Raw genomic sequence first — 14,341 nt, forward strand, 5'->3', positions numbered from 1 at the left:
AAAATGTGTACATAGCTCATGAAGAACACAAGATGACTGAGCCACACAATCAACACAAACACAATGACACGGGTAGCAACAAGCCACTAAACTCACCCAGATACGTGGCAGACACAAAACCCAACGATCATATCTGGTAACTAACTGCCAGCTCAGGGGAATTTTGGAAATGAATTTGCAAAGTAATTTAGATTTTTACCTAGAAATTTAAAGTTACATATTTTGATTCCTTCTTTATAATAACTTCAGTTGCTCAGAAGTAGAAAAAATGTGTACTTAAAAATGTTTAACTCCAAAATCCTTTATGCATCATAGTTTTAATCTTGTTCTCCCATTAACAAATGTTTTCAGATAATCAATAACAAAATCCACTAACTTGATCTTTGCTTTCTCTTGTTTTTAAGCTCATATGTATAAAACCAGCAAATTTGGGCAGGTTTTTGAGGAAGATTAAGATGTGCATAATCCTAAACTGAATAACAAGCACCCTGATAATTTAGAATTTGATTAAAACCCCTTTAAGTCTGGAAAACAGTATCCAGAGTGAAAGTCCACTTGAGATACTTTTGTGTAGAAAACTGGATGCAAACAAAGCTATACACATAAAAGACCATTAAAAGAATATCCAAAAGCATTTATAATTTTCTTTATGTTGCAAGTAGAAACTTTTGGTATTTCTCCAAATTCAAAGGATCAAATATATATATACACACATATATGTAGTATATTTATAAAAATCAATATGTTTTTAAATGGTCAGGTAAAGATTAATGTTATAAAAATAATTTCAACATCTAACATAAAGGCTTTATTTATATAGATATTTATGACCAATATCCTTAAACTGACAAGTATCTATCAATTGATAGTAAAATAGAAAACCTCCAATTTCAAAGAAATTATTTGTTACTTACTTGATGGCAACTGTCATCATTAGGAACTCAGTATATTAGAAGTTGGTCTATTTGCTGGAAAATGAGAATTTTCACATGTGTTTTCTTTGTGTTTCGCAAAGCAAAGATTCACATAAACTTGCAAAGGGACCCTAATTGAACTGGTAACTATTATTTGGCCTATTAAGTTGAAAATGGATGCATTAAATCTGCTTAGTATTATGGTACTTTTTCTTTCTTTTAGAAACAGGCACCACCAACACCTGAAATATCATCTGCTAAGCCTCATCAAGAGAATACAATACTTTATATGGCTTATTAAAACCTGTCCATGGAATGGTTTTTTGTTAAAAGAAATAAATACTTTGTATGATAGCTTTGGTTAGTGTTTCTTCTCTAATTTCAATAGCAATTGTTGAACAACCCATGCAAAAGCATGGTAGAGACAATTTACACAATGAGTGGGAAGTTAAAAGTCATTGTTTGTGTCTTAAAAAGCATTTTTCAATTTTTTTACTTTGCATTTCTGCTCAAATTGATCAATTTGTCAGCTTTGTTTAAAGGTTGGGAGAGAAAAAGTTGGTAATATTATTCATAGAGAAACAACTGTCTACATGTCCATTTCTCCTTCTCATATTTGGTCCAGAAGGTGGATAAGAGCAGTTCCCACATGAAGTCAGATCAATCCTGGCAAAACATGTGGGGATAGACTTACTAATACCTACACATCAGTTGTTTAACAGAGAGAGGCCCAGCTTCTATTACTGTCTATCTGATAACCAAGGGGGACCAAAGAGGTTTGACTCGTTCTCATTCCATGACAGTGGCATCGGTAATCTGCAACCAAGAGATTTTAAATAAGCTCGCCTGAGTTGATTGCCCTATTTTAAAAAAGAAAATGAGAATTATAGCAGCATGGTGTAGTGAAAGAAACTTTTTCTTTTAGCCATATAGAATGAAAACTGGGTTTATCTCTTAGTAGCGCAATGACCTTGGACAATTTACCAAATCTCTCATCAGGACAGTGGGGAGTCATCCTCCTCATTGGTTGAATGAGAGCCACCTGGCTGAGTCGTGAACATCCGTGGGATGGGGGTACATGTACATAGTGAGAACTGAATGATAATAAGTTTCTCTCTCTTTTCCGGTCACCTCTTGTAATATCTTTGTTTTTATCCAAGATGTTGAGGCTTTCTTCTGAGTTATAATTTTTCCCCTGTGTTCTAGATATAAAACTTAAATTAGAGATATTAAAACAAATAAAGATGATATTAACCGGTGTACCTCAAGCCCATTCTCTTGCATAAGAAACTCATTCTAAGCCATTCATGAGATCATCGTTGACTAGGAATATTGAATTTCCATACACTGTGCATGGTATCTTCTACACCTCTACAATTCCTAAGGTGATGCTGGAAACAAGGAGTTTTAATATCTAAAAGAATGTTTCCTAATTAGTGTGGTCAATAGCTAACAATACATTATGATCATGGCACGTGGTGTTTTGGAGCCCTGTGAATGACAGCCAATTAAACGTCAGCAAGCAGAATTGAGCAAATTTGATGCTGGTGATGAAACAAGGTCGTACCAAGAGCAGCAGTGTCATCCTATAGGACAGCTGGGTGGAAGCTCTGGGTAACTGTTGAAAAAGAGAAAGGAATTGTGCAAACTGAAAGGATCAGAAGCACTTAGATGGTTTGGTAAGTTAGTTTTTTGATCAAATAAGTCCTGTCAAATATTATCAAGACCACCCTTGTGTTCTAGGAAATAAGACGCATAGACATTTTTCTAAGAAAAGGCAATATCCTAAGCCAATCCAGGGAAATATCTGAAGCCCCTGAGAACACAGCCCCCAGTTAAAGAATTCAGGGCTGATTAAAACCCTAATGTGTTTCATCCAGAGGTTTATCATTAGATATACCAGAAGACCGAGTAGCATTTATGCCTTTATTTTAGTCTTCTAAAAATAAAATTTAGAGGACAATGCTTTAAAAAATACTGGTAGTAGCTTTTACAATAAGTCAATACACTGAAGGTTAGGCCCATACAGACTCCCAACGAGTGATTATTTCCTTGCTTCTTAGAGTAAATGAACAAACATATGGTAAAAGCAGTTTTAAAAACTCCACTCAAGAACAAATATGTGATATTCAAAAACAATCCTTTGTTATATCTACAATATAGATTTAAATATAGCTTTATATAGTAAGTATGTCAAGGTAAAGTCAGGAAGAACATACACTGAGCAGACTGTAGAAGGATCTGTTGAGAGAAACATTCAACTTCCTTTAGCTGGTAAACCCACAGGTGAGTGTATCCAAAACATAATTCATCTTTTTCTGAACAGAGCTGACTTCTTTGTGGAAACTATTTTTTTCTTTTTTGGATAAAAAGAAAGTCTATAGACTGGGGAGAAACTTTTCCACATTTTTCAGTTATTAGGACGAATTGCATGAGACACCCAGCATATTCAGTTTGGTCAGTAACTCAATTAGTCTTTTGGCAACTGACTTGTGGTTTTCCCCCATATGGCTCTTTTTTGAAAAGAATTATAGTCATGTATCCTTTAATGATGAGGATAAATTATGAGAAATGCATCATTAGGTGATTTCATCATTGTGTGAACATCAGAATGTACTTACACAAACCTAAGATGGTACAGCCAACTCTACACCTAGGCTATATGGTATAGCCTATTGCTCCTAGACTGCAAACCTATACAGCATGTGGACTGAACTGAATATGGTAGGCAATTGTAATAATGGTAAGTATTTGTATCTAAACATGTGGAAACATAGAAAAGGTACAGTGAAAATACTGTATTATAATCTTATAGGACCATCATCCTGTATGTGGTTCATTGTTGACCAAAACATCGTTATGTGGCACAGGTCTGTATCTCATTTTCTAGTCATTCTCTTGTCTCATCTGCAATTGTCAGGTTATTCGAATAAAACATCTTAAATATGTCACAAATGTACAGAAATGTTTCCCTTTATCATTCTTAGGTATAGCTTTACTTTTGCATAATTAGTTGCGACATAAAATTAAATGTTAAACCGGAAGCCAGAACAGAAGATATCCAGTTTCATCATGATCTCAACTGAATAGTTTTTTTTTTTTTTTTAAATATCAACAAGACTATAGCATAGCACCCAACCCCAGCAAAGAGATTTGTGTATCTCTTTCTAAGGAATACCCTGGAGCAGTTCTGTTTGGGCCAGTGGCCTGAGGCAGTAGAATAAGCCCTGTCTCTGGAGATCCCAGTTCTAACCTTGATTCTTTCACTAACTGGCTTGGGATTTTTAGACAGGTAATTTATCTTCTGGGCATCAATTTTCTTATCAAAATGAATGTAAAGGATATACTGATCTCTAAGATTTTTCCTGGTATACCTAAATATTAGTATATTTAAGATTAGAGGCTCCATTTGGATCAAAGAAATATTTAACTTTTCCCCATATTTGACAATATTATCACTGGGTCCACACTGAGGGACCCACTTTATTCTTTTTTTCCCCATAAAGATACCAGATTCCCATTCTTCTTTGGCCAAATTTAGGGCAATTTTTTCTTAACTGTCTTCCTAAGAGTTGTTTACCGCATTCTCTTCCCCTTTCATTGTTTCCTTCACTTTATTTTTACTTTGAAATCTTTTAGAGCCCATTTTTAGCAGACTTCATTGCTGTGAATGCTGCTAAATCTAAAGTAGTATTTTATTATTTTCATATAAAAGAAGCTTTCAGCTCCATTTTTACTTTACTTGTTTTAACTCCTCTTACTTGGCCTTGCATTAGAGTGAGTTCAATGTTTAAATATACTTTTGATTACTACAGCGTGTTGTGAGCCAGCCTTGGTTTTGCTATCTTTGATTTTTTTTTTTTTTTGTAATATTCGCATAAGTCTAGGAAGCTATGGGTATGATCAAATTTTCAAAGTGTACTTTTAAAAACACAAAATGGGCTGAAATAATGTCCATACCTGGAACTGAATAAGCACTTGAAGGCCTGTTCATGCTCACTTAAAATTTTCTCCACTGACTGAAACTGGGAAAAAACACTATACAGCCATCTAGATTGAAATGCTGCCATCAAGTAAGGCCATCAATTATAGATCAATACTATTTCAAACTGCTACATAAACATGCATGTAGTCTGAAGGGGTTTCACCAAGGTAATAGCTGTGGACATCTGAACTCTTCTAGTGATAAGAACTCAAGCAGTTTTTGTTTAATGAAGAAAACAGCAAATAAGGGACCAGGTTCTCAATGATCATACCTACTTCTAGGCCAAAAGAGCTTGTCATTACCAAGCTCAGTCACCAAGAGTACCATTGTGTTTCTCCAAGTGCTTCTGTGTTCCTTCCTGGTTACCTGTCAGCTTGCGTGGGGAAGCTCGCAGGATGAGTTCTAGCACAGAGAGGGAAGCAGGCAATTCCAAAGACCACACAGTGCTGAAAGAGGACTCCAGTCCAATGTTGGACTGTTTCCCTGAGTTATCTTTCGGTATTCCAAATATTGTGATTTATAAAAATCTTCCATCCAAATGCTATTAAAATTGAAAATTTAAACTACTACACTGAGAAATACAGTCACCAAGTCACTGTTATTTTCACAGTATTTAATGGATTTACTAGGAAAAAAAATCAGTTCCACTTCAGGCTTCGTAATATTTTTCAAATTTCCACTTTTGATATGGTTTCATTGGGTCACAAGCAGCTACTTTCAGGGTCTTCTGAGAAAAATTTCCTTCTAAGCATAACAACTGATGATAGTTTTCAAAAACAATGTGATTCACCTGGAAAGAGAGAAGATCCAGGAATGAGCCACAGAATGAATTTGACAACTGAGATACAAAGAAATGAAAACCAATTAAAAAAATAGGCAACTATATTTTTTGAATTCTTCTGGACTAAATTAGTAATATAAACCCAGACTTTGGAAAGTATTAAATTTGTCTCTGTCTCAAACTAAGTTATCATACTTCTCTAATCTATAAAAGACTTGTAATTCCTCAAGAAGCCAAAAAAAAAAAAAAAAAAAAGAATGTTCTGATGATATGGCTGATAACTATATTATTTAAAGGGAAAAAATTGCAGATGACATTCATTATATTTGATGAATGATGGCTACTTCATTGATGGCAAAGAAAAAAAATGTATACAATGAAAAAAAGTGAGTTAATTTCTCAAGTCCATGTCTTAGAATGCACAGTTTGGATTCCAAAATCCTAGAAATGACACATTTTATTTAAGAGCTCCTTATGCTAATCTCTGATAGTACATAATGTACATAATGCCTGATGTCACGAATCCAAATGTAATTAGGAAAAAGTCAATGGTATTAAAGAAAGTGCTATTATTGATTAATATTTATTGGATATCTTGGAAATGGTAGATAACCTATGTAAAACTTACTCATGGCTTTATACATTTTTTCATCTATAAATTCTCTCAATTACTCACGACTGTGACAAAGATGATCTTAATTATACACATCATTTTGAAATATTTAAGAAATTTATCAAACCGGGGTGATTTTCATAATAGCTTATTTTAAAGAGTCTCCTCCAAAACTATTATCACCCTGGTGGGACTTTGGAAATACGAAGCTTGAGTATGCTCAAAGACTTGTAAATGAGCTTGCCTTGAGGAAAAATCATTCTGGGTTTTCTACAATGTTCTGCCAGTGGATTGTAAAGAGGTAACTAAATAACTTGGCTCCAACCTAAAGGCACTTAACGTGGGAACCAGTTGGTGGAGGAGCATTCCATGCCCCCAAGTCTAGAAGCCACCTGTGACACTATTTCCCTTCAGCTGGCCAAAATCCAGAGCATTTGGGGAGGGCTGACTAGAGAGCACCTTTTAAATGCACATTTAGAAGTATATATATAATTTTAACAACTCATTGGTATCCAGGGATCTAACTCACTATTATGCTTCCTCCCTCCATAAAGCTTCTAACCCCCTAATTCTTTCTAAAAGGAGAGACTTGCTCCTGTTATTCAAAGTTTCATTCTCTACTTCTCTTGTTGATTACAACGTATATGTCTTCGGGGACTTAAAAAGTTTAGTATGAAAACTATCAAAAAACTGGAAAAAGAAGAAAGCTGACCACCAAGCTATTCATCTCCATGACACCAAGTAGCATCCAATGGGGAACCCAAGGCAGAAGGCAGCTATGTAACATGTCACTCAGTCATAGGTACAAACAAGGTAGGGGAAAGCCTTTCTAATTTTTGTTATGTAATTCAACTACCTTCCTTACCAAATCAGCTTACTGCCTAGGGGAATCGGCTCCTACATATTTTCTCATCAGCCTGAAACCTTTTTCAACATTCACTTCTGATGATGAAGAAGGTGTTTAGTCCTCATTCTCTCCCTCTCTGTCTCTTTCTGTCTTTCTCTGCTTCTTTCTCTCCCTCTCTTCCTCCCTCCTTCCCTTTCCTCCTTCCACACAGGGTTCAGGAAGGAGAAAGTAAAATGTAATTTATTTAATAGATGTTTATGGATCGCCCCAACACTGTGCAAAATAAATAAGCAGTTTATATGCTAGTAATTCCTAATTTTTCTGAATAATTTAATAGTAACCATTATTATTAAAGAGAAAAAGAATTGTCCAAAAGGAATTGAAATATAAGAGAGAATATCTAATGGGAGGAAGATTGGAGAATGCATTGCTCAGGGCCTGATTTTAGCTCTGAGCAGGAAGAAGAATACTGTGAAGAGAAGAGTCAAGGCCTGTGACATCAAAAGGAATGGAGGTACCACAGGGAAAAGAGAGTGCTCACTGTGGGGCCAGCCCTGGGCAAAATGATGGTCTCCATATACCCAATACATTAAGATCATTTGGTGGCTACCTGCTACTGAGATGGTAGAAAATTGAAGATGGAAGTTCTGAGATTATTCCTGCCACCCCAAGATCCTACACCAAAAGCTTATGAGTTTGTATCCTGTTAAAATATAATTGGGACAAACTGAGAGGATTTTGAGAATGAATATAGTAGAACAGGGGTATTCTAGTACATATTAATAATTGGACTTCTGGAAAACTATCCCTGATCCAGTAGCATCTGTTGATTTCTTGGTTGTAAACACTCCCATTATGGCTGGTTTCAAGCTACCCTTGTATTTCTGCATGTAAAGTTGGCAAGAAATGCACTCAATCAGCTCCGATAAGCTGGTGAGAGCTGGCTCCAGCTGAACTGAGAGCCCAGGTCTCTGGGAATCACAAGGGGGGAGAAAAAGTTTCCTTGTATGGAAAAAAGGCATAATGAGAAACCAGGTTTATTTTAAACTGCAAGGCTTGTAGGAAGCACTCTGCTTCTTGCTTTCTCCGTACACTCTCCTTATAAACCTTTCCAGTAACCACTGAGAACCAATTCTAGCCCGTAAGCCTTACTCTTGGCATTGTTGATTGACTGAAGCAGGCGATAGCAATAAGAACCGTGGTGACTTCTTAATAACCATAAGAACCTGGTGACTTCTATTTAACATAACTCATTTGAATTACATTTTCAAAAAGAAAAAAAGGACCTGACAATTTACAAAAATAATCTGTTTATTTCTCCGGGTGAACTTTTACATTACCTCTGCAGTCACAAACACATTTAAAACTTCCGATTGGTGAAGATGACAATGAGGGTTTCATGTGCCGTTTGATTGAAACTGGAATCTGTGGTAAAGAAGAGTTATAACTATTTTGCTTACCAGTTCTGGTTGAAAGACGGATGCTGATTTATGCAGCCATTTCAGCCCTTTGTTTCTGTTATCGCAAGGGCGCAGCCTTAGGGCTCCTTTATCAGGGATGGGAGCCAAGCACCATTCTTCATGTTTAATAAGTCTTAACCAGGTGTAATTAAATTGTTGAAGCTGTGGGGGAAATGAATAAAAAGAAGGTCATTTCAGGCAACAAACCCAGGCAGGGGCTTTGTCAAACATTTTTGATAGTAATGGTTAATAACATAGGCCTTCTAATCTGACATTTTATATTCAAGTCCTGGTACTATCACTTTTAATTCTGAAAGGATGGGCATATTATTTACCCCGTCAAATCTCATTTTTCTTGTTTTAAGGTGTACAGCAATTGTACCTATCTCAGAGGGTTGGGGTAATGACTGTCAAGCGCTTAGTACACTGTAAGCCCTTAAGAAATGCTAGTTGCAATAATAAAAATTATTTCGTATATAATTAGTACATATCTGTATATGGATGTCATTTCAGGTGTTCTAAAGACAACCCTGGTGCTTAAAGTATTGGAATGTTCAAACAACCTCATGATTAGAGTTCCAAGCCAGAGGTAGCTACAGGGAAATCTCAATCACAGCCCTAATTTTTTTTAGTGGAAATTATTATCCTTCCCTGATTAACACTATCTAGACAATTGTACTCCTAGAGATTTTGTTCTATTGTAGGAAAGATTAATATCTTTCTTTGCTAATAGCACAAAGAATCATCATGTTGCCTCCAGGTTAGCGTCCTCCTGTTTGTAGAACTGCTCTTGAAGACGTCCAGTTTTAGAAAGTTGCCAGTATCTAAAACAAATACTCATTCAGGTATTGAAACCATGTTTTCAATCCTTAAAAATATTTTCTTTACTTATTTAAAACTCAGTATTATCTGCGTGATCAATTTAAGGCTCTGGGTCGGTGGGAATTTGGCTTTTTTGTACTAATATGAACATATTTTGGGAAAAAAATAGATTGTTGGTAAACTCTAACTAACTGCCTTTATCTACGAATCATTTGTAATGCTTACTAAGGTTTAACTTTGATTGTAAGGTTAAATTAAAGTCATTGTGCTGGACCTTGACACTCAAAAGGTAGTCCCTGGATCAACATGAGCATCACTTGGGAACTAGTTAGAAATGCTGAGTCTCAGCCACATCGTGGACCTACTGATTCAGAATCTGCATTGTAACAAATTCCCATATTAAAATTTGACAAGCACGAATGTATGGCATATTATAGGGAGCTTATGTGCTACTAAGGGAAACTAGATATTACCTTGCAAAAGGACATCTCTACTGGCTTAAAAGTTGAAAATGAAGGGGACATTTTAGGTAAGGTAAGGGATAGGGCTTGATGGTTCAATCTAAGGTTTTATTCCTTTTGCACTTTTTTGGATGAACGCTATAGTCACTGGCTTAGTATGAAGGCTCATTAATTCTGCCAAAACCAAACCACAAGAGGCAGAAACTAAAAATGAGCAATGAGATAAAAAGGAGATGGGGCTTTGTGGAAGGCAGAGGCTGTATAATTCATACTTTTACTCCTAGCATCCCCTAGAGAGACTCAATAGTTACCAAGAACAAAACTTGGGTTTTCAAGTGAAATACTTACTACTCAAGCACAAAAAATTCTGACAATGATGAGTCCTGAAAGATTGCAGCACTTAATACTTTTTTTCATATAATTTGGACTAATTGTGGTTTTGTTTTACAATTTATGACTTTATTTCCTCTTTGAATTGTTAATAAGTGAAAGTTATTTCTGGCAATTGATTTTTTGACACTTTTCATTTCCCTCTGTCTCCTCTCTTTCCTAATTAAGAAAAAGTTCCCTTGGCTTAAGGTTTACAATCCATAGCTGCATTACAGCAACAGAAATACTTTTTCTTCTAGTAGCAGCTGTTAATTAAGAGGTAAGATGGTATGTACTAAAAAATGTAAGCAATGTCTCTAAGTCAAAACAAAGAAGTAAGACTTGTCAAGCCTAGATTATCATTGCAAAATCATTTCTCTACCAAAGAGTGTTCTGCAACTTTGGAGGGCTAATTTCTACTTACAAATCAATGTTCCTGTGAGTCCTATCTGGCACTCAAACCAGATGACTGTTTACACAGAACATAGAATTGTTAGGAAACATATGTTGGAGAGGGAATTGTGATCACTCAGAGCTCCTCTCCAGCATGGCGGAAGGAATCGCTGTTCTGTGCACCCTGGCCTTACTCCCTCTCCTAACTATTGTGCTTAGAGGTTGCAGGAGTTTTGATGTGGGGATTTCTGCCATGGATCATGGATTATGTGATTTCTATTATTCCTTTATGCAGGAGAATGGGAGGAAAAGGGGATGAAATCAGAGAATAAAATTGCCCCACTAGAACTATTATTTAGAAATATGTTCTCTCTTTCTTTTCTTTATATGTTACATATTTCCCCCATTTTGTCTTATTATTATTACAGCCAACACTTATGGAGCACTAAGCTTTAGGTATTGTTCCATGTGCTTCATACATATCACCTAATCCCAACCTCACACCAGTTCTAGAGGCAGGCACTATTATCGCTACCATTTACCCAAAGGTTAAGAAATTTGCAAAATTAGCACACTTTTGCAAATGACAGAGCCAGGATGGGTCCAGTAGGTGGACTTCAAGACCCACACCTTTACTCCTTCAGTTCCTATCTTTGCACTTGGTGGTGGATCCTCTTATTACTGGCCTTATGATTATATAGAAACCGAGAGATTATCTATGTCTACTGGGAAAAGATGACTTTCTCAATTGAACAATGAATGTGTCATACCCTGCACCTATCAACTACCATGAGATAGAAAACCCCAGTTTAGCATACCTTGCTGCTCCCATCGCAGTCTTCCAGAATGGCTGTAGTGTTTTCAATGGAAATACATTTACCCAACGCCACATTAATAAGCTAGGAAGCAAAATATAAAATATAAATCACAAAAACATTTTTTCAAGTAGAACAAGACATGCAGATACATTTAGAAAACACAGACTATAAAATTATCACAAGGTTAAAAGATAGTTAAGTTAATACCTTAGCCTTACTTAGCACTGTATGATTTTATTGGTTGCCATCTCTAACAGAGACATAATGTAATCTTGCTAAAGTACAGCTTCAATCTGTCAATTTAGGTCTGTGATTCAGCCACAGCTCCAACAAACAGAAGCTTTTAATTAACCCTTGCCTGGAATGCTGAATAACGAATGAGCAAAAGGTGGCATGAAAAGTAGTTATTTTCTTGCCTTAAGTTTATGTGATGCATATATTAAAAGTCAATGCAAATACTTGCAATTTAATCGAAGCAAGAGTTATGGGCTCTGTTCCCTGGCTGACCCCTTCAAGCTCTTTGAGTGCTTAGGCACTGAATCATGGATAGATTGAGTTCTTCAAAGAATAGCAGATTCCAGCTGATTCCCTGTCAGAATCTTCCTCATGTCTCAAGCAAGCTACAATTCATTACAGGAAAGTCATGAAAGCTAATAAAGAGCCAAGCTTAAAGGTACTTTCTGGCAGGCCCCCAGGTTTTTAATGGATTTACAGGGTCAAATATGGAGGGAACGTTCTATAAGTCACCATTTAATACAGAAAAATGTTCATTTCCTTGTCCCCTTTGACATTCTGTGTAGAGCTAATGAGACGGTGGGTTAATAGTGCAATTCAGGCCTTTCAGATTTCTAGACAAGCTATGCAGAGCTGAATCTATATTACATATCCCAGGAAAGCTTCCGGAGCTAGGAGGTAATGAGGTCTTTGTTATCAGGGATACTATTTCTGCTACTTCCTGTTCTATGGTGCCTAACAAAGAGCTCTAACTCTGCTAACTCTGGGGTGCTGTACTGATGCAGGCTGTGTAGCTCACAGTTGCCAGACTTCATAACCCAGTGCTCAGTGAGTTGGTCCTCACTTTTACACCCGTAGCTTAGCTTGCAAGAAACTCAGGGCTATCTTCAGGGACCAGAAAATACAGACAAAACTAAAGGGGAGAAGGAAAACTACAAATGTTGGTAAGAAAGGGACTTGTCCACTCATAAAGATGGGAGAAAAATGTGGGCCTAGATGAGCCAAAGAGTTGGAATTGAGGTCTTCCATATAAAGGTGGAAAACTAAAGAGTTAGACCCTCAGTGGAACGGTGTATTAGGAAAAATAATTTACTCATTAGCAAAGAGAGACAACAGAGAAGCTACAGTCGCCCTGGGAATCTGAAACCTTACACCGACCTTAATCTGAGTGTGAGGAGAAAGTTTATGTTAATACTACTTGCAATGGATAGGAATTCCTCAAAGACCTTCAAGACACAGAAACAAATATTAAAAATAGTACCAGATTGGTAATTCTTGAGGTTCCTGGCACAGAAAAACACAAAGCAATTCTAGGAAGGAATATCCATCAAAAAACCTCAAAGAAAGCTCTATTCACAATTAAAAATGACAAATATGGAAGGAGACAATTCATCCTTAGTAAATGTGAACATCACAATGCACAGAAGAGTTCAACCGCCGTGAACTTCAGAGAGGAGAGCGAAATGCATGAAGGTAGAATAGAGTTTAAAGAAAGAAATTGTGCCCCAATTGTTCTCTTGATCTTAGCAGAGATAAATATAAACTCCTGTATTTGTGGATCATGCAGAAAATATTCTATCTTCAAACAAGTTTGGAGCACTGTGGTTTTCAACATAGCTGAGCAGGTGGGCCTGCCCCAGAACTCAGAACCTTCAGAGTGTTAATGTTCAGCTTGCTGCTCAGAATGTAATGCGAGTGCTTCTCAAATTTACTCGAGCATGGAACCCTATGGCAACACAACACTGCTCAGAATGGTGTTTGGAAACCCCTGGTTTAACTGATTTCTTTGTGTTTATTTTGTACAATCCCTTCCTCCAAGGACAAAAAAGCATTGGGAGGAAAGAGGAAATTTTCTGTCCCTTATGTCTCCCTCTGCCACTTCATCTGAAGATGCTTCACTTTATCAGAAATTACTGGGGAAACTACTTTTCTTTAAATAGAAATGGTCTATGGAGTGCTAAGGAATTGTTATTCTTCATTTTCTTATGAATGGTTTTTAAAATTTTTTAATTTTATTTAAAAAAATTGTACCCATGTTTTAATTGTAAACCATTTCAACCTTTTAAAAAATCAGATAGTATATGCATGTTAAATTATCCATGTTGAATTATTTCATTTTCCAATTTAGAAGGTGGGAATTCCCCAGTTTATCATGGAATTGGTAAACATTAAGCTACAGATTGTTCACTAACAGTTTAATCCAACGTAAAAATACATTTTTGGTGAGTTTTTTTTTTTTTATTAGTTTCAAATATTTTGGCTCAGTAAGAAATTGTTCTCATTGAAAAAAAAACAGAACAATTTTCATTGGATTTAAATTCCTAAATAAATTCAAAAGGTTGAAAGAAGGGAAATGAAGCAAGTAACCAAAAGAAATTATGGAATTTACTTTCTTGGAAATTTTCAAGGTTGTCTATCCAAAATAATGATCTGTTATTCTGAATTACTTGGAGAAAGGTCCTAATGTTTTAAAAATGGTAATAATGCTCTCTACTGGTGGCTTTAGAAAGGAACAAATAGATCTTTATTCAAATTTGTCCAAGGAAGGCAACAAATAGTGAGGAAAATAGAAGGAATTAATTTGTTAAAATCATTTAAAAATACTTGCTATATTTTGATATAATATAGTTCAGGCATCAGCAAA

General features: G+C 36.0%; 1 protein-coding gene across 1 annotated transcript in view; it reads right to left on the reverse strand.

The window, feature by feature from the left end:
- Nucleotides 1-5,548: 5,548 nt before the first annotated feature.
- The window catches only part of GALNT5 (polypeptide N-acetylgalactosaminyltransferase 5), a 46,173-nt gene continuing 37,380 nt past the window's right edge, over nt 5,549-14,341 (reverse strand). Inside the window, exons 8-10 of the mRNA XM_069472454.1 lie at nt 11,464-11,544; nt 8,601-8,762; nt 5,549-5,689 (exon numbers count right to left, since the gene is read on the reverse strand). Of these exons, the coding sequence (XP_069328555.1) occupies nt 5,549-5,689; nt 8,601-8,762; nt 11,464-11,544 (384 nt within the window). The remainder of the gene's footprint in view (nt 5,690-8,600; nt 8,763-11,463; nt 11,545-14,341) is intronic.

The sequence above is a fragment of the Eulemur rufifrons genome, chromosome 1, assembly GCF_041146395.1.
Source record: "Eulemur rufifrons isolate Redbay chromosome 1, OSU_ERuf_1, whole genome shotgun sequence".
Taxonomy (NCBI): domain Eukaryota; kingdom Metazoa; phylum Chordata; class Mammalia; order Primates; family Lemuridae; genus Eulemur; species Eulemur rufifrons.